The sequence below is a fragment of the Propithecus coquereli genome, unplaced genomic scaffold, assembly GCF_000956105.1.
Source record: "Propithecus coquereli isolate 6110/MARCELLA unplaced genomic scaffold, Pcoq_1.0 Scaffold10, whole genome shotgun sequence".
Taxonomy (NCBI): Eukaryota; Metazoa; Chordata; class Mammalia; order Primates; family Indriidae; genus Propithecus; species Propithecus coquereli.
In genome coordinates this window covers 6,472,963-6,492,813 of record NW_012133858.1, presented here as the reverse complement: position 1 = coordinate 6,492,813, position 19,851 = coordinate 6,472,963, and the positions used below count along the sequence as shown (strand labels likewise).

General features: G+C 35.4%; 1 protein-coding gene across 1 annotated transcript in view; it reads left to right on the top strand.

Annotated features, from left to right (window-relative positions):
• The window catches only part of ZNF148 (zinc finger protein 148), a 147,305-nt gene that overhangs the window by 102,493 nt on the left and 24,961 nt on the right, over positions 1–19,851 (top strand). Inside the window, exons 6-7 of the mRNA XM_012641807.1 lie at positions 2,302–2,425; positions 3,758–3,841. Coding sequence (XP_012497261.1) covers positions 2,302–2,425; positions 3,758–3,841 — 208 coding nt within the window. The remainder of the gene's footprint in view (positions 1–2,301; positions 2,426–3,757; positions 3,842–19,851) is intronic.

The following is a 19,851-nucleotide window of genomic DNA, read 5'->3' as shown; positions in this document are numbered from 1 at the left end:
GGGCTTTGTACAGTCAAGGATTACATCCGTTTCACATTAAGCAACTTGGGCCAGATTTGTTCCTTACAAAGCCTTTCCCTGCAGTTGCTATGCCACAGAAAGCTATTAAACTGCCATGTTTTTTGGCACTTGGATTTTCTTACTTGTTATCAATGTATGTGAAAAAAAAAATACCTGGTGCTATCTTGTTTTTAGTTCCATTTTATACAAAATATCTAATACCTTTTTATTTTTTGTTAGAAATATTTTTAATTGTATTTTAAAAGATTTTGTGTTGTTTTTTTTTTTTTTTTGCATAGTGTTAATGTGCATATTATTATGTGACTTGGAGGAGTTGAAAAAATTTCAAACTGGCCAGAGATGAAGCTTTCCATTCTCACTGACTCTCTTCAGGAAGCTGTGACACCCACTTCCATGCTCCTGCCAAATGTTTCCCTTCTATGACTTTGGTGCATAGACTTTGAAGCATTGTTGACCACATGGCAGTTTGCCCAGAACCCAAATGCCCTGTATAATTTGCACAATAATTACCATTGATTTGCATATAGTATAGGCTGAACTGTCTTCCTGAATTGAAAGTTAAAAATATTTTTAATGATTAAAGCCTTTCCTCTTACTTGTTCTCCTTTTCTAGGTTTGAGAAAGGGTCATGGCTGTGTGTTTCCACAGTCCTTTGTACTTATCAAGATGCTTCCCAGATTTCTCTACCCTGTGTTGGACACAGTTTCTTAACTCCCATTCTGTATGCCCCCACCTCCAGCATTGTTTCCCTCTCACTGGCCATGCCCCTCCTGATTTTATCTCCTAGTTTTCTTTGCTTCCTCATGTCATATTCTACTATCTTTTTGTTCTCCTCAATAATGAAAAAGAGATCATTTATTTTTTCACTCTGCCACATGTTTGATGAGAGGCAGCTTACTGTTTCATGTTGAACACATAGTAGATAAATTGGAATACATGAGGCCCAAGGTGAGTTTCTCTCTGGTACCATCCAGACCAGGCACACAATGTTCTCAATCTCAAGAAGCCCAGGAAGATAAGGTTGATTTCTTTGTCTCCTATCTTCCTTCCCCATACCCACCTCTAATTTATTTATTTGACAATTATTTTTAGGAATATGTTTAACAGTTGAGTTGCTCTAGAATAATCTTAGAGATCCTGGACTGAAACAGACTTCAAATTATACTTTATTATTGAAAACGTAGTTTCTCTTCTTCTTTCTCCTTTCTCCTCTCTTCTCTTTTCTCCTCCCTTCTTTCTTCTTCTTGTAATAGGTAAGCACTTCCATGGATCAATTTTTTTTTTTTTTTTTTTTGAGACAGTCTTGCTCTGTCACCCTGGCTAGAGTGCAGTGGTATATCATCATAGCTCACCGCAACCTCAAAACTGAGCTCAAGTGATCCTCCTGCTTCAGCCTCCGGAGTAGCTGGGACTACGGGTACCCTCCACCATGCTGGCTAATTTTTCCATTTTTTGTAGAGATGGGATCTCACTCTTGCGCGGGCTATTCTTGAACTCCTGACCTTCAGTGATCTTCCCACCTTAGCTTCCCAAAGTACTAGGATTACAGGCGGGAGCCACCGTACACAGCCCCGGAAAATGTTTTAAGTATATAATCAGTGTCAAGTCTCCCTCCCACTTTATCCCTGCCCAGTTCCTCAGCCATCACAATCAGGATTATATACATTTTATGTATATCCTTCTAAATGTAGTTTTTAATGTATATACAAACAAATATATTTCTGTATGTATTCTTTTATATACAAAAATCAGCAAAGTTATACATTGAGTTCTAAACTTTGCTTTTTTTTTTTTACCTAACAAATCCTCGTGATCTTTTTATATAGTATATAGAGCACTTTTCATTTTATAACCAGATAATATTAAATTGTATTCATTTTCTATGACTTATTTAACCTGTTCCATATTTATTGATATTAGGTCATGGGTAAAACATAAGACTTTTTTCCTATATATATGAGAATTTGAAATTGAAAATAGACTTGTGCTTACCCTAGCAGAGAACACAAAGGGACTCTATTAGGTATTGGCATTACAAGGGAGGAGGTAGAGTGGTAAGATCTTACTTAACCAGCTTCCAAGGTTTTATTAGTGATTTTTCCCATTCTGAGTTACATTGTACTTTCCTACAATTAATAATAACATTATTCCAGTAGTCTTTTCAAGATGATTTAAGAAAAAATATCTGGTGACCATTGTTTGCATTATCTTTTTTAAAAATTAGTATTTAATTACATTTTAAAAACTTATTTCTTTTGTTTTTGCCTTTTTTTAAACTAGATCCTTACAATAAATGAGGATGGATCACTTGGTTTGAAAACCCCTAAATCTCACGTTTGTGAGCACTGCAATGCTGCCTTTAGAACGAACTATCACTTACAGAGACATGTCTTCATTCATACAGGTATTTCTTGAATTAAAATGGGCTTATGGCCATTAAAATTATTATCTCTGTTATTTTCATCTTCTTGTAAATGTCATTCATTCCTAAGAATGTAGCTAACCTGGCATTCCAAATCGGAGATTTCATAGGCCAGCATGTCATAAGGAAACCAGGAAGACTCTTAAGTGAGAAAACAATTAGCATGGATGTGTAAAATTAACTAAATAGTCCTAATTGGACATTTATTTGGCTTAATGTGCTCCTTTTAGTTAGAGAAATGATTAAAGAATGTATTATTAAAAGCCTATCAGCATTCTTTTTTTGTGTGCTAGATGTCTAAACAGTTTGAAATATGGATTTGGAAATCAAATACAAAAAATGATAGCTAAGATCATGAGTTTTGGAGAACAGAACTAAAGACTGATTGCAGACCTTTGGGTAAACAAACTAGACATCTAAGATAAACGGTGGGAGCAAAAGAGCAATAATGGAGGCTTGATGAACTAGGAAAACATAGTGTCGCAGAGGCCAAAAGAAGAAAGAATTCCAAGCAGGGCATGATCAACAATGTCACAACCCTCAGGATAGAGAGAGTTAGAAAACTGAGAAAAAAAATCTTCAGAATTGATAGCAGGGAGACCACAAGTAGCTTTTCAGAAGCAGAGTATAAGGGGTAAGCCACAAGTGGGTAGTGCAGAGTTTGAGATTTAAGAGTAGACTACTCTTTAAGAAGGTGTTGTGGTGAAAGAGAAGGAGTGACAGTCCTAAGGTAGGAGTGTTGTAGGATTGAAACAAGATTTCTCAGCACAGATCAGACCAAAGAATACTTTTCTTAAAAGGAAAGGATCCAGCAGAGGGGGAAAGTTTGAAGAGACAGGATTATTTTAAAAAGGGATGTTTAGAAAGTTCTGAAGGTTCTGAAGGAAATTGGTGAAAGAGAATAAAGGAAGGGACAGTTAGCCATGGAGAACAGGATGGGTGCTTCTTCCTCCAGATAAAAAGGAAGGACAGATATTTAAGATACATAGATAACCTGTAGAGTCCTTTCTCATCCCATGATTTTTAAATTCTATTTTAAATTGCTTTACTTATTTCCTTTTTTTATTTCCGTGAAGGTTATAGTTCAAATTTAATCTCATTTTTATGTGCTTGTGAGAATATGCATTTTTAAATTTGGGGAAAAAATTGAGAGGAAATAAAATTCTGTTAAGTTAATGAACAATGTGAAAGATTTGTGGATATTTTGAATTTTCCAAAATTTGGGCTTTTAAGATTTTATCTTTCCTCAGAAACAGTAACTAAAAACTGTTGTTTTATCCAGTAACTAATTTATGGATGTGAAATTATTTTAAGGCGAAAAACCATTTCAATGTAGTCAATGTGACATGCGTTTCATACAGAAGTACCTGCTACAGAGACATGAGAAGATTCATACTGGTGAGTGTTACCACCCTTACTAGGATCATTAAAATGACTATTTTCAGATGTAGGGAAGAATTTTTGATAAGTAGCAACAACTCGTTGCCACTTTGATTGGTTTAGATTGTAAATCGCAGTTTATCTTTTTTCTTCTTTCAGTAAATCAACGTTGATTGTTAAGACTTGGCTTTAATGTCCAAGCCCAATAAATTATTTTGAAAGAGTCTTGTAATAACTTAAAATATATGTTTAAAGTGACAAAAGGAAGGAAGCTTTTCTGAAATAGCTATTTCTTTAGGTGTTTAACAAGTTTAGAGTAGGTAAAGTTATCTACATTGATTAGTCTGGGGAGGAAAGCAGAATGCCTGAGCTAGCTGGGAAAAATTTCTCAGTCAAGTTGTTAATGATTTAGAAATAAATATTCCAGAAGATCAGTATAAAGGAACCCACACCTTAAAAATCTAAGTCTCATTTTAGAGCAAATATTTATTTTTTTGACAAATGTAAAACCAAGTTTTATAAATAACTTGATTTAGTAGATAGTTAACTTTTGACCTTTATTGCTCCTAAGCATGGTGAAAAGTGTTTCTTTAGAATTGATTTCCAGTGTTTTGCTTTTAGTGATGGAATAAAATCAGATTTGGTGAATTTGTAAACTTGATTTTCATATTTAAATAGAATTGAGAATTGTGGTGATAATATAAGATTATTGAAATTATTGAAGTTCTTCATATTTCTTTGTTTTAAATACTCAAGCAAGTGTTTTCATTTAGATGTGTTGTCATGGTACCTGCACTATCTGCATAAGGAGTTACTGGGCAGTTTGTCATATAGAGGCAAACTTTTCTGCCTATAACTTTCCTTCAACCTTCTTTGCTCCTAAAAAGAAGCATGAATATGGCTGGTCTGCTTAAATAAAACTTCAGCTGTGCAGCATAGCTGCATGCTTTGACGTTCTACTTTTTTGGGGGGGCTGGAGCATGGGTTGGGGGGACAGAGTCTTGCTCTGTTGCCTGGGCTAGAGTGCCGTGGCATTGGCCTAGCTCACAGCAACCTCACACTCCTGGGCTCAAGTGATCCTCCTGCCTCAGCCTCCCCAGTAGCTGGGACTACAGGCATGCGCCACCACGCCCGGCTAATTTTTTCTAGTTTTAGTTGCCCAGCTAAGTTTTTCTCTTTTTATTAGAGACGGGGTCTAGCTCTTGCTGAGGCTGGTCTTGAACTCCTGAGCTCAAGCGATCCTCCTTCCTCAGCCTCCCAGAGTGCTAGGATTAGAGGTGGGAGCCACCACGCCCAGCCTGATGTTCTACTTTTTAAAGATCATTTTGCACATCATTCATTTCAGTTTCTTAAGTAAGCATTTATTCATCTCTTTCAGATAGAAGAGAAATACCAGGCACTGTTGGAGAAAGAATAATTTTATGGATTTCGTGTTTAAATTTAAACATAAATTTAAGTTTAGCTATAAGTAAAAAAACCTTATTGGATAATAATGATAGTGGTTAAATATTTTTGTATGTTTTTAATGCCTATTAGATTTTGATGTTTTACTTATTCATTGAACAAAAATTTACTGAGCCTCTAGTTATTTTTCAGGCACCAGAAATGGAGATAACATAAGGCAGTTTCTTTGGAGTTTATGTTCTTAAGGGAAAGACAGACATATAAACCAGCACAGTGTAATTAAGTGTTGTAGAGTTTTATACAAAATGCTCAAAATGTTGTTTTGCCCTGAGGAAGAGAAACCTGTGCTGTCTACTGAAAGTTACTTAAGGATGGTATCACAGAAAAGCCACATAAGGCTAAATTAAGAAAATATATATATATATATATATATATATATGTGGGTGGGTAGGTGTGTATCTGAAAAAAAGATTTGCAAAGCAATACTTTCCCTTATTGCACTCCGATACTTTTATTCTAGTAATTTTTTTTCTTTTTTTTTTTGAGCGCTCGTCACAATGCTGTAATCCCACAGATTGGAAAAGAACTGCATTAGACCATGGGGAAATCTTGGATTTAGGAAGGATAGATATAATGAGTAGTTAATGTTTATTGAAGATTTACTAAGTACCGGATAACTGTGCTAAATGTCTTGTTGAATATTTCATTTAGTCCTCACATTAATCTTGAATGACAGGAGCTATTATTATCCCCATTTTATAGATAAGGTTGTAGTAGGAAGCACACGGAAGTTAAGAAACTTTCTAAATTTACATAATCTAGTCAGTGATGGAGGCAAAATTTCTAGCTAAAGTCTTTGTGACTCCAGAGTACACACGTGAGATCGCTGACTATTCAGAATGGGACTAGAAGCAGAAAAATATCTCTTTGGCCTTTTTGAATTTTCCTCTGCCACTAAGCCAGTTATGGCTTAGCTGTTCTGTGTGTTTAGTAACATCTAAAAGGGGTGGAAGCAAAGGCTGGAGTTCTCATATAGAGAATAGTTTAGAAGAAGTTAAGGAGTTGAGAGGAGCTAGTGCAAAGCAGTCACTGTGTTTTCTTAACAAAGAAAATGTTTCTTTTGAAGAGAGATTCAATTCTGCCCCGGTGTTCACTCCCTAGGTGGAACTGATATAAGGGGATAGTTTTTCTTTCTTTACTTCATATTCTTGATTCTTTTTATAGACTCTTTCTAAAGACAGTAGAACTTAGATAATATTTTTTGTCTTGTAATCAAGTTACCTATAAGTTACATCTATTTGGGAAAATATATGTAGAATCACGAGTAATTTCTCCATCATTTATTATTTTGTCTTTGCTGTTCTTTCTTTCATATTCTCAATGGCTTTTCTTTTGGGGGGAAGTTAATGCCCTAAAGTTTGCCTATTTCAAGGCTTTCTCTCTTTGTAGGCTCTTAGTTTAGAATACATTTAAATAGTTACAGCAATAAGAGAGACTTTTCGTATGTCTATCCGTTTTTAAATTGTCAAGCAGATAATGAGTCACCTAACTGACCCTGGAACGTTGTGTGGTGAGGATCGTTTAGGTGGTCAGCTCTTAAAGACTGTTTTCCTAACGGCCTGTCTTATCCTTTTAGGTCATTATACTGTCTCCTTCTAGTCCCTCATCCCCCAAGCCCATTCTCTGCTCCATTTGCAACATGGTTAAAAATCATTACCTGCTTGGCAGCTTGATCAATGATAAAGAAATCTTCTGTGGCTTTTATAAACCGAGGACATAGTTGATTTGGTTTTCAAATGGAAAAATTTTTAACTCCCTGTGGACAAGCTATTATTAATTAGGTCCGTTTCCTAAATGTGAGCTTGCCTATGAAATACCATTTTAGGGGAGAGTATTTTTTCATCCAGAGGCTGATCTCTTAAATTCTGTTGAAAGCTTTCTGCTTTTAGACTAAGGCACTGAAAACTGTCAAAATGTAAATCTCCTCTGGACCACTATTTTGGGCAGTTACGGAAGATTTATATCTTTTTGTGAAAATTATAGATCCTTAGGTGATGTTTTGGGATATGGGAGAGGAGGTGGGGACTTGAGGCTAAGGTTGGAGATAATAATTCTAATCAATAATTTTGTTTAGGGCCAAAATTACTGCTCAGGTTCATAACAAGGTAAACATTCATTGTCACTGGCGGATTTCCTTTGTGATCAGGTACTTTTGTCTAAGGTACCTTTTCCTTTGCATTTTCAAAATGCATATATAAAGTAAATGTTAGAATGACATATATTCAGTTATGTTCTTTTCTCCTCACCTTGTAATCATTTTACTCTTAAGAAACTGCCAGTCTTACTGCCATGGGGGTGGAAGGGGGATCGAAGAATGAAAAACTTCGGTACTATTTTTAATTTTTTTTTCCTGAATTCCTATAAGGAATTCTTCCTGTAAGACACAGAATACCTGTCCTGATATTCTGTTATAATAAATTATGGTTGCTTTTTATAGTTGTGGCAGTTTTCATAATTTGATTTTGGGTTTTTGTTTCTGTTTTTTTCGAGACAGGGTCTTGCTCTGTCACCCAGGCTGGTGTGTGGTGGCATAATCATAGCTGACTGCAGCCTCAAACTCCTGGGCTCTAGCAATCCTCCTTCCTCGGCCTCTCAAGTAGCTGGGACTACAGGTGTGTGCCCCACACCTTGTTAAGTTTGTTTATTTACAATTTTTGTAGAGATGGGATCTCACTATGTTGCCCAGGCTGATCTCAAATTCCTGGCCACAAGTGATCCTCTCATCTCACCTTCCCAAAGCACCGGGATTACAGGCTTGAGCCACCATGCCCAGCCTCATAATTTTTTATTTCAATTAGTAAAAATGTTGTGAGGCCATTTTTACATATGGGGAAGCTTTTATAAATGATCTTCCTCTCACAAATAAAAGAAATTTTAAAAATAAACCAAATCACTCAGAATTATATGTTCAATAGGTTTCTTTTCCCATAAAGTTTGTTTTTTAAGGCTTTAGTTCTTGGATACATTCAGTTCTATCTAAATATAGTAAAGAGTATGGAAAACCTGTCTTCTAAGTATTTTTTATGCCTAAAAACATGTCAATCCTCTTTTCCTCTTGACTATGGCTTTTATTCACAGCCATGTTAAATAGCTGAATAATAATAGCATTATTGGGGTTTTTTTTAGACCAGTTGGGCTAGTGGGGTGAGGTTAGAATTGATTCACCCTTTACTAACTTAGCTGAACACTTTATATTTCCTTCAGTGTGATTCGATTATTGATAAAAATTAGTTTTCCTCTCATGTTTTTCAAAGTCCTAATTTATAGTTTATCAGTTGTAATAGAGAATGCTATTGAAAGAAAGTGTTACAGAGTTTAACTCTTACTTGTGAGGATGGAGGAACGAAATCCTATTTGTGCTACTGAGAATGTTGCATGTACTGTGAGCTCTTGGCTTTGTGATTCCTGAAGCCGGATAGCACTGGCATGGACAGAACTTGCTGAGGAAGATTTAGCAAGGAAGTATAGATTGCTGGGACTGACATTCTCTGGTTTAACAAAGCTTTCAGAAACCAGAATTTTTTCATCTGCAAAACTTCATAATTCATACTAAAAGGTTTGGTTACACATAAAACATAAACAAGCTAAATACTATATAACAAACATCTCAGTAAAGACAAAAGAAATCATATATATATAAAATTATATCATACTTTAAAAAAAATGTTTTGGGGGGATAGGGAAAGTCATCCAGAAGATTAACTCCATTTTAATTTTTGTCTTAGAACTGAAATATGGCAAATCAGAGGCTTTATAATGAAAGTTGACTAGTTTTCAATTAAGTGTATATATTTTGTTGTGTCAGTATCCTTCCCTTTCAAATCTATATAAAATGTTCTTTATTCTTAATGGCTATATGAAAACATTTCTTTGCCATTTGTTTTGACAAGTCTCTAGTTTAACAAATTGGGACTCTGTTGAAGTGATCTTATTCTTACATATGATCATTGAATGAACACGTGAATCATGCAACTCTAAAGGGTATATCAAATTTCCAGTGTAAGTGGTACGGACAGGCTGTGCTTTCAGAGTTCATCTGAAATAGACCAGAGAGGATTCAGATTGGTGGCCTCCTGGAAGAGGTAGAACAAAAGTGTCCCTAAGAGTAAGTTAGGGACACTTTGCAGTCCATGTGTTGCATGGGAGTCAAGTGTCATCACAGAAAGTGTAGGCAGTAGAGCAAAAGGCACTATGGAAGCAAGGAGCAGAAGAAAAATCTGCAGTGTACTGAAATGGCGACTTTTGGGGCAAGGATAGATAAATAGATATGCAGATAATCAGTGCAGAAACACACGGAGGGTAGCAAGGTAAAACTCAGGCAGACAAGCAGGCATCCATACAGTTGCAGATGCTGGACAACAGGGGAAGCAGTGTGTCATATGTGCCAGCTTAAAAGAACCAGAAGGTAGTTTAACTACTTCAAGGAAGTTTGAAAGCTAGAAATTGCTAAGAATTCATCGTTATCATAAGCCTAATGATACTGTCAAGTAAATTTATTGAGTACCTGTTCCCTGCCAACCAGTGTATTAAACCTGATACATAAATTATCTCACTTTATCCTCACAGCAGTCCTATGAGGAGGGTACTATTATTACTTGTTTTACAGATAAGGAAACTCAGGTTCAAAATGATTAAGTAACTTTCCCCAATGTGTACAACTGGTTAATGACAGTACAGCTTTTCAGAGTTCATGCCTTTAACCAATACGCTATTGAAAGTACCAAGGAAATTTTGAATTGACAACAACTTTGGGTTTTAACCAGAGAGGTTTTTATTTTGTTCAGGTAAGGGTGGAGCCAATCTTGGACTTGTCCTGTAGCCTGTGGGTAATTCATATGCTTGACTGAAATGAAGTCTGTGAGTGTAGAGGTAAGAGCAGATTTCAGCTAGTATGAAGTGAACAAAGGCAAGATGCACATCATATAAATGACCATTCTAAGTAGAGTAGAAAGAATGACTAGAGTGGAGATGAGGAGTTAAGTCTAGAAAGTTTCGTTTTGGAATTGGATTGTCTAGCCTTGTTGCTAAGCTAATAACGGGTTTCAAATTTGTTCTGTAAAGCATTATACAATACTAAGGCATTTAACTGCCATGTTAGAAAAATACTGTTTTTTTGTGAGGACAGATGGAAATTAGGGAAATATGTTACTTTTTTGTTATTGATAACTACTACTATGAAAAATTTTAAATAATATTTAATATTTTTACCTTAAGATATTTATTCAGGTAACTGCAAATATATTAATCAAGTTTACCTTTAGATATTTAAAAATATTTTTAAAACAAATGGAACAACATTGTTAAGCTTCAAGGAATGTAATATTACTTCAGTTTTGGCCGGTTTAAGAAGTATCAAAACTTGGAAACCAATTACAGTGAAACCAAAAAAGTGATGTTTCCTGGACTTTAGATCCTCTTCATTTTTGAGCAGTATAGAAAACATTAATTTTGAGCGAAAGAGTTGAAAAGAACTCCTCCGATTTAATTTAACACATAGCACTTCTAATTTTTTTAAAGTTAGTTTTGATAGTAGTTTCTTATTTTTGATGTTTTGGGTTTTTTTTTTAATTGTTTCGATAACCTTAGAAAACAGTCCAAAACAAGGTAAGTTTCTCTACTCTTTTACTTGTTAGCTTGTCTTCCTTCAAGATGGGTTCTCTTTTGCCCCCTGAAAAATTATTTTGCATTCTATATAAGATGAAGCATTAATTGAATTGATCCTAGCTCTAATGCTTTGTTTTACAAATCCTTTGACACCAATTCTTTTGGAAGAACACCCAGTTACTTCTTTGAACTCAAACACCTGAAGACCTTTAGGATTTTCTAATATTTGAAGCTGTCTTTTTGATAGCAGTTAGGCATGCTATTTCAGAATCCAGTTGAGTGGATCACCAACATTCATGTCTTTAAATCATGAATTAAGTTTTTAGACATTTGGATTGGCTGACAACAAAATTTTTCTATTTGTTGATAAAGTTTATTTGAATTTTAATGACAGTGAGGCTTAAAAATTCATGTATTTTATTTGGGCCTTTGACAAAAGAATGGCTGACAAAATGCACTGTTCGATTTGGACATAATCATGAAATGGAATTTAGAATCTTTAGGGTAATCTAAATTTACTCATCAAGATTATTGTTATTTTTGTGGATACTTTTAAGATCTTTATATGCTATCTCTAAAGAGTTTATATTTTTTTCAAAAATGTTTAAATTTCATTTTCATTCAACCCCCATTTGAATTTTATGCAAATGTCGTGACATTCTTTTCTTTCTTAGAAAGCAGTCACAATAATGATAACAGCTTCTACATATTTTGTAACTTGTTTCACTCTCCTGTGGATCTTTTGGGGAGAGTCTAACTTGATGATGCTGTTAGGAAGCAAGCTAGGTCATAGGATTGACATTGTAATGTCATTGGAATTTAATAGGTGGTAATTTATCTAGTCACCTTCATCTCCCATGCTGCTTCCGTTATTGGTCATCAGTGCTAGTACTTCCTGTTCTTTATTTCTTGTAATACTTTATGTCTTTTTTTCTTTTAACTGATAAACTCTGTATCTCCTATCCATAGCTGTATAAAATAGCTGATAGGTAAATTAATTAAAAGTTTATTGGCCTTTTTTCTCCTCACAAATTTTTATCCCTTTGTGAAATCTTTACAGGGCTTAACTGTCTTGTTCACCCACATTTCACCTGTTTTGATTTTGATTTTTCTAAGGGTACTTAAAGGACTGCTGAGCAAGTCCTTTCATTGTACATTTTTGATTATTCCAGAAAATATATTCAGTCAACTTTTAATTACCTAGGGGTGAATTGACCAGGTTGTAGATTAATTATTTTAAATTTAAAGAGACAAATGCATGTGTGAAGAAATAAAATGACTGTACACACAAGGAGCAATGTATTTGTTGCTAGAGTTCCCCTTTCTCCATATCCTTGCCAGCATCCTTTATTGCCTGTATTTTTGATAAAAGCCGTTTTATTGGAATGAGATGACATCTCACTGTAGTTTTGATTTGCATCTCTCTGATGATTGCTGATGTTGAGCATTTTTTAAATATACCTCTTGGCCATTTGTATGTCCTCTTTTGAGAAATGTCTATTCAGATCATTTGCCCTTTTTTAAATCTGATAATTTGGGTTTTTTGCTAGTGAGTTATTTGAGCTCCTTACATATCCTGGTTATTAATTCCTTGTCAGATAGGTAGTTTGCAAATATTTTCTCCCATTCTTTGGGTTGTCTCTACTTTATTCATTGTTTCCTTTGCTAGGCAAAAGCTTTTGACTTTGATGTAATCCCATTTGTCTATTTTTGCTTTGGTTGCCTGTGTTTTTGAGGTCTCACAAAAAAATCTTTGCCCAGATCAATGTCTTACAGCATTTCCTACTAGTTTTCTTCTAGTACTTTCATAGTTTCAGATCATTCACTGTTGATGTATGTAAATGCTACTGATTTTCGTGTGTTGATTTTGTATCCTGAAACTTTACTGAATTCATTTATCAGTTCTAAGTCATAACTGGGTTTAGATTTTTCTAAATATAAGATTACCTCATCTGTGAACAAGGCTAATTTGACTTCTTCCTTTCCAGTTTGGATGCCTTTTATTTCTTTCTCTTGCCTAGTTGCTCTGGCCCACACAGTATTCTATATGGGCCTATTTTGCTTGTATAATAGAGGCACTCTCCATACCCTTAAAAATCAAACATAGGTGTTCTTGCCCACTGCATTTACCTTTTAGTTCTTTGTCAGTGGATAGAGGGGAGGACATGGAGTCTGATCAGCTGTAACTCTAGAATCTTGATATAGTCTAATTTATCCCTATAGAAAAATCTTGTTTTGCTGTTCCTGTTTTTCAGATATTTTATTTTATTTCATTTCATTTTTAAAATTTTATTTTATTTATTTTTGAGATAGCATCTCACTCTGTTGCCTTGGGTAGAGTGCAGTGGCATCATCATAGCTCACTGCAACCTCAAACTTCTGGGCTAATGGGATCCTTTTGCCTTAGCCTTCCAAGTAGCTGGGACTACAGGCGCTTGCTACCATGCCCAGGTAATTTTTTTCTGTTTTTGATAGTGACAGGATCTCACTTTTGCTCAGGCTGGTCTCAAACTCCTGACCTCAAGTGATCCTCCCGCCTTGGCCTCCCAGTATGCTAGGATTACAGGTGTGGGCCACCACGCCTGGCCAATTTATTTTTTAAAATGATAATTGTGGGAAATAGACAGTGGACTCATAGGAACCTGAAACTGAAAGGTATTATTTTAAAATGTTAGGATTCAGTGACACATGCAAAGGTTTGCCTTATGCAGGAGCCATGGACATAAATACTAGGGACCGGCCAGGAGACATTATTAAGGAGGTGCTATTATTAAGGAGATGAGATGCCAAACAAAGGAGAAGAAAATTATTGTTACATGGAGGGAAGGGTAGAGGCTAGCTACCAAAACAATATCTGATGCTATGCTTTAATGGCCTAGACTTCTGCTAGCTTATTTAGTATAATTTGCTTAGTGACCAATGAACGTTAACTAGGCTTTTTCTAATGCTGAAAAGAAAAAGATTATAGCAAAAAAAAAAAAAGCAATGGTAACAGACTATTTTAGCAGGAAAATTAGCATTTTTGGTCATTTTCCTCCTTGGATTTTATGTAATATTTTGTATTTGAGAGCTCGTTAGGAGATTCTAGCAGGGGAGTGCAGCTACTCATATACCCTTGAACGAAGAACGGTCCTCCATTGGGGAAGGTCGTCATCTTCTACTGTGTGTGCAGCTTCGGGAGGGACGCACATGCAGTGCTGAGGGAGGAAGGGGACACCTGCCTAGTCAGCCAGATCAGCTGAATCAACCCTGACAATGGGGTGACAGATGTTGTAGCCAGATCGCCCTCACATCCCGTATTTTGTATTTGAACATTGTTAAGTTAGCATTGTTTTTTACAGTTTACATGACAGTTCTTAGAATGTTGTGCATAAATGTAAAGTTTACATTAAATCATTACTCTGCTGAATTGAGAGTTGAAGCTACTGCTTCTATAACGGTCTAGATTTACTTGGTCAGCAGTGTTTGGGTTTTAGATCTAATTAATTAGCTACTGAAATTTTTTTCCTGGCTGGAAAGTAAATTCTAAAACTAATCTCAATCTTTCTTCCTCTTGCTTCATTGAAACAATTGCTTTTATAATGAGATTTCTTAGTAATACCACTATCATACTCTGTATTTTATTAAATGTTGAGGACCTAAACAAGACTTTAAGACTAAAAATTGAATGAAATGGATATGGAAGACATTTCAAAGGAATAATGAATTCAGATGAAATTTAAGAGCAGTTTAAACAGAAAGAATTGGAGTGAAACTAGTAGAGGGTAATGGTTTTCAAACTTTTTTGGGGAACCCCAGTTTTGAAACAAAATCCTACATGGAAACAACATCAGTAGTCTGTTAAAAAGCAAGGCAGATGATTTCAAGTGTGTTTCCTTGACTCTTGATGAGTTGACAGATGGTATCAATTACTATAATCTATTTGTACCCACTTCTGACACCAAATGTGTGGGTTTTTCCCTCAGACCAGCAAACAATTCTCCACTTCTCTGGTTGCCAGCTGGATGTCCTACAATTTAATTAAACTCTGATACTAACTACCTGGAGTTAGCATCAGATCCTGCAAATTAAGGGATCAGTCCCACAACACTGGCCCCACTTCAGATACTAATTGCAGGTCCAGGCCTTCCATACTTCTCACTGACTGGTTATAAATTAGGTGCTCCTGTGAGCCACTCCTTGGGTTTGATAATTTGCTAGAACAGCTCACAGAGCTCAGGAAAGCACTTATCTTATATTTACTGTTTTATCATAAAGGATACAGATGAACAGCCAGATGAAGTGGGGTTGCATAGGGCAAAGCCTGTAAGGGTCCCAAGAGCGGGAGTTTCTGTCTTGTGGAAGTAAGGTGTTCCGCCCTTCTTGCACATGGATGTTCACCGGTTCAGAAGCTCTCTGAACCTCATCATTTAGGAGCTTTAATGGAGGTTTAGTAATGTAGGCATGATGGGGTATTAACTCAATCTCCAGCCCCTCTCCTTTCCATGGAAGTTGGGGGGAGTGTGGCTGAAATTCTAGGTATCTAATCAAGGCTTTGTCTGTCTGGTGACCAGCCCCCATCCTGAGGCTGTCTAGATTGCCAACAAGAGTTGCCTTATTAGAACAGAAGAGACTCCTGTCACCCAGGAAGTTCCTAGGAATTTAGCAGCTCTGTGTTAGGAACAAAAGACTCTCCTATCACTCCTGTCACTCAGGAAATTGCAAGGATTTTAGGAGCTCTCTGTCAGGAACTGGGGTCAAAGACCAAATATTAGAACAAAAGATGCTTCTATCACCCCTATCACTCAGGAAATTACAAAGAGTTAAGGAGCTCTTTGTCAGGACCTGGGGCCAAAGATCAAATACATATTTCTTGTTATGCTACACCAGTATTACCTTGTTGTTATTTATTCAAGAAGTCAATACTGAGTTTGAAGTTACTGAAGCATTAGCCTATATGGGACAACTATAGGCAAGAATATTTTTTAAATGAAATTATACACTTAAAATGGATGAAATTACATGGTATGCCACTTAAATATCAATGAAGTTTTTTGTTTTGTTTTTTTTTTTTTTAAGAATACTTTCAAAGAACTTGAAAAAACATCATTTCAGTATAACCTGAAGTGGATCTGCTAAGTTGTATTACAACTGGTGGTGGGGAAAATATGTGTGGAACAGAATAGAAGTTTAGTTGGATGAATTTACAAAGCTTGAGAAAATGTAAAACATTTAAAGCTTGTGGCTTTTCATGGTATTATTCATGAGCAGTACTTTGTGAAAACATTTGAATATATTATCTGTCATTGAATCAATAGTGTCAGCAGTGAACTTTATATACTCTACTGGACTTATCCATTATCAGTTCTGTGAATTTCTGTCAGACATAGAAGCTGAACATCCTGACTTATCCTACTATATAGCAGTTTCATATCTTAGAAGTGATAAAGTTTTATTGGGAGATTTTGACTGCCGAGCTAAGATTAAAGTTTTTTCGAATGAGTAGAACCGCTCTCAGTTGCTGAAGAATGGCTTTGAAATTAGCTTTTGCTACAGACTTGAAAATGTTCTTGATAAATTCAACCTAATACTATAAGGGAAAACAGTGCATATATGTGAAACTTCTGCGGTAAAGTTATTTTGACAGCAGCTAATGTTAAATCACAAACTGCTGCTTTATATACTTCTCATATTATAGGTGGGAACAGGAAGCAAATCTGCATTCCTACACAGATATGCAGTGGATATATTTTCCAAGCTCAAATTACAATTTCATCAGTTTTGGGACCTTGATTTAAGTACGAGGGAAATTTCCATGTTTCAGAATCCATTTAATTGTACAACTCTATCTAATCTTCAATTGGAAGTGAATAATCTGCAGTGTAATACATGCTAAAAGGCAAATATCAAGAATTTAATAGAATTCTATAAATGCCTTTCAAGTGGTGAATAATGCTTAATAAAATTATATTTTCATGGATTGATATCAGTACCTGTCTTTGTGACAAGACAGTTTCGAAGATGGAATACATACAATCTCATTGCAGATAAGCATTAACAGATAAACATTTGCAGTTGACTTTAATGATAGGTAACAGTACTTTGAAGCCCCATTTAGTGAAATGTTAACTTCCCCAATGAATAGAATTATAGTCTTTTCATTAGTGGATCTGTATGGCAAAAAAGTTATACATTATTATTATAGTTTGAATTTTGTCAATAAAAAATTTGTGGAAATTGTTTTCTCTCTTGTTATATGAATATATGTACAATATCCTTTATTTTACCTGTTGATTCACAAAGCCTAATAGATTTACTTTCTGGCCCTTTGTAGAAGAAGTTTGCCAACCCCTGTCAAAGATTATGCTTTGAATATCCCACCCTCTCAGTTCTTAGACCTCTGCATTATTGATGATTTTGTCATTCATTCTACTTCACTTATTGGTCATACCTTAGACCAGTGGCTACCAAAGTTCAGTCTCCTTGTAATTTCAATTTCTTATTTTCTGAGGACTACCTCCTATCATTCCTGCTTAGTCCATCTAAGTACTTAGGTTTCAACAATCCTTTGTCTCCACCAGGACCTATAGTCCAATGATGCTACCTCCTTTTCACTATCTCTCATTTTACCTATGTCTTCACTTTCCTTACCCAGTTTAAATTCTGTCATCATTTATCATAGCTCCCTTGCTTACATTCATACCCCTTGTCCCCTCTCCCTCCCTCTCTCCTCTCTCCTCCCTTTCCCCTTCCCCCCTCCCCCCACTTCTCTCTTTTTTTTTTTTTTTTAGAAACAGGGTCTCACTCTGTTGCCCAGGCTAGAGTGCAGTGATAATAATCATAGCTCACTGCAGCCTCGAACTCCTGCCTTGCCCTCTCTTATACGTAGTACTTACAGTTTAGCCAGTGGGCCAGTTCCATCTGCCATCTGTTATTGTAATTAAAATTTTATTGGAACAGAGCCATACCAGTTCCTTTATTTATTGTCCATGGCTGTTTTCTCCCTGCACAGCAGAGTTGAGTAGTTGTAACAGAAATTGTATGGCCTTTCAAAGCTTAAAATATTTACTATCTGTCCCATTTCAGAAAAAGCTTGTCATCCTTTCTCCCAAACAAATACTTCATACATTCTCTTTTCCATAAACCTCCAACATTCCCCCCTCCCATCTCCCTTCTAACCAATTGCCTACCTCCCATATCACTGAGAAAATGGAAATAATCAGAAGAGAAATTCAATAAATTTTTAGTACCACATCTGCTTACCAGTAAGTTGGGAAGTTTTGATCTTTTGGAGGAAGATGGACTAATAGTGATTTATTTTATTTTGCAAAACAGCTGAGGATTTTTTCCCAGTGTTTTATATAGATACTCATACAAAGATAGTTTAAATCTTCATTTTTTTCATCTTAAGGAAAATGTTTTGGTGACTTCAGATTTCTTTTAACATATAATTTACATACAATAAGCTTTATCATTTTTAGTTCGAATTTTGACAAACATATGCATTTGTATAACTACATCACAGTCATGATACAGAATAGTTCTGTGACTCCCCAAAATTCTCTCATCCTTTTTGAAGTCAGCCCCTCTACTACTCCCATCCTGTGACAAACACAGATGTTTTCTGTCTCTGTAGTTTTGCCTCTCTCAGAACATCTTGTAAATTGAATCGTATAGCATATAGCCTTTTGAATCTGACTTCTTCTATTTAGCATAGTGTGTTTGGAAGTCATCTGTGTTGTTGATGCATCAATAATCTGTTCCTTTCTTTTGCCCAGTAGTATTTTGTTGGGAAAATACCTTAGAATATAATTGCTGGATCATATGGTAAATGTATAGGCATACCTCATTTTATTGCACTTTGCAGATACTGCATTTTTTAAAAATTGAAGATTTGTGGCAACCCTCTGTTGAGCAGACTGTTGACGCCGTTTTTCCAAAAACATGGGATAGAACCTTTCCTAAATGGAATTCCTCCCTTCTCTCAAGGATGATACGTAACTAGTTCTATTCTAGATGCACAGGAGAGAAGTTAATTTACTACATACAATGGATGTCTTAGGGCAGTAGGGCTTGATTCTTTTATGAAATTCTGATTAAGGAAGGCTTGAGCATATTTATAATTGGAATCCCAGATAAATAGGAAGAAGAATGGGACGTACAGCATTAGAAAAGATAATGGTTATGAGTTTTACAAAACTGATGAAGAATATCGAGCCACATTCAAGAAGGCCTGTTAATCCCAAGCAGGTTGAATTTTTTTTTAAAAGGAAAGAAAAAAGGAAACACCATTTCAAACATCTGAAAACTTAAAGGCTAAGAAAATTGTAAAGACAGCCAAAGGAAAAAAGACAAATTATCCTCAAAGAACCAGCAAGAACAGTGGCTGCAATGCTGAAAGCTAACCTAAAATTCTGTACCTAGGAGAACTAACGAGCCATCAAAAATGAGGGTAAAATGTCTTTAGATGAACAAAAGCTGAGTATATTTGTTGCCAACAGTCCCACCCACAAAAAAAATAAAGTGTTTCTTAGGTTGAAGAAAAATGATCACATATGAAAACATGGAAATACAGTAAGGAAGAGTGGCTGAGACATTAAATATGTGGCTAAATATAAATTAATATGCACACACCAAACAACAAAAATATAACTATTGAGTTTAAATTATATGTAGCATTAAAATGTGTAACAACCAATAGCAAAAGGAGTGAAATGGGTAAATGGAATTAATGTTCTAAGATCCTAGTATTATTATAGAAATGGTAAAAGTAATAATTCATATTAGAGTAATAATACACTTCTGTGTAATCACTAAAAGAATTGTAAAAGAAATTGAAACAAACAAAATTAAACAGGGCAGACAAGTGGAAAAATAAAAGATACTTGATTGATAATAAATCAGTAGAGAAGAATAAAAGCAACATAGAACGGATGGGACAGATAGGAAACAAACAGTAAGATACTAGATTTAATTGAAAA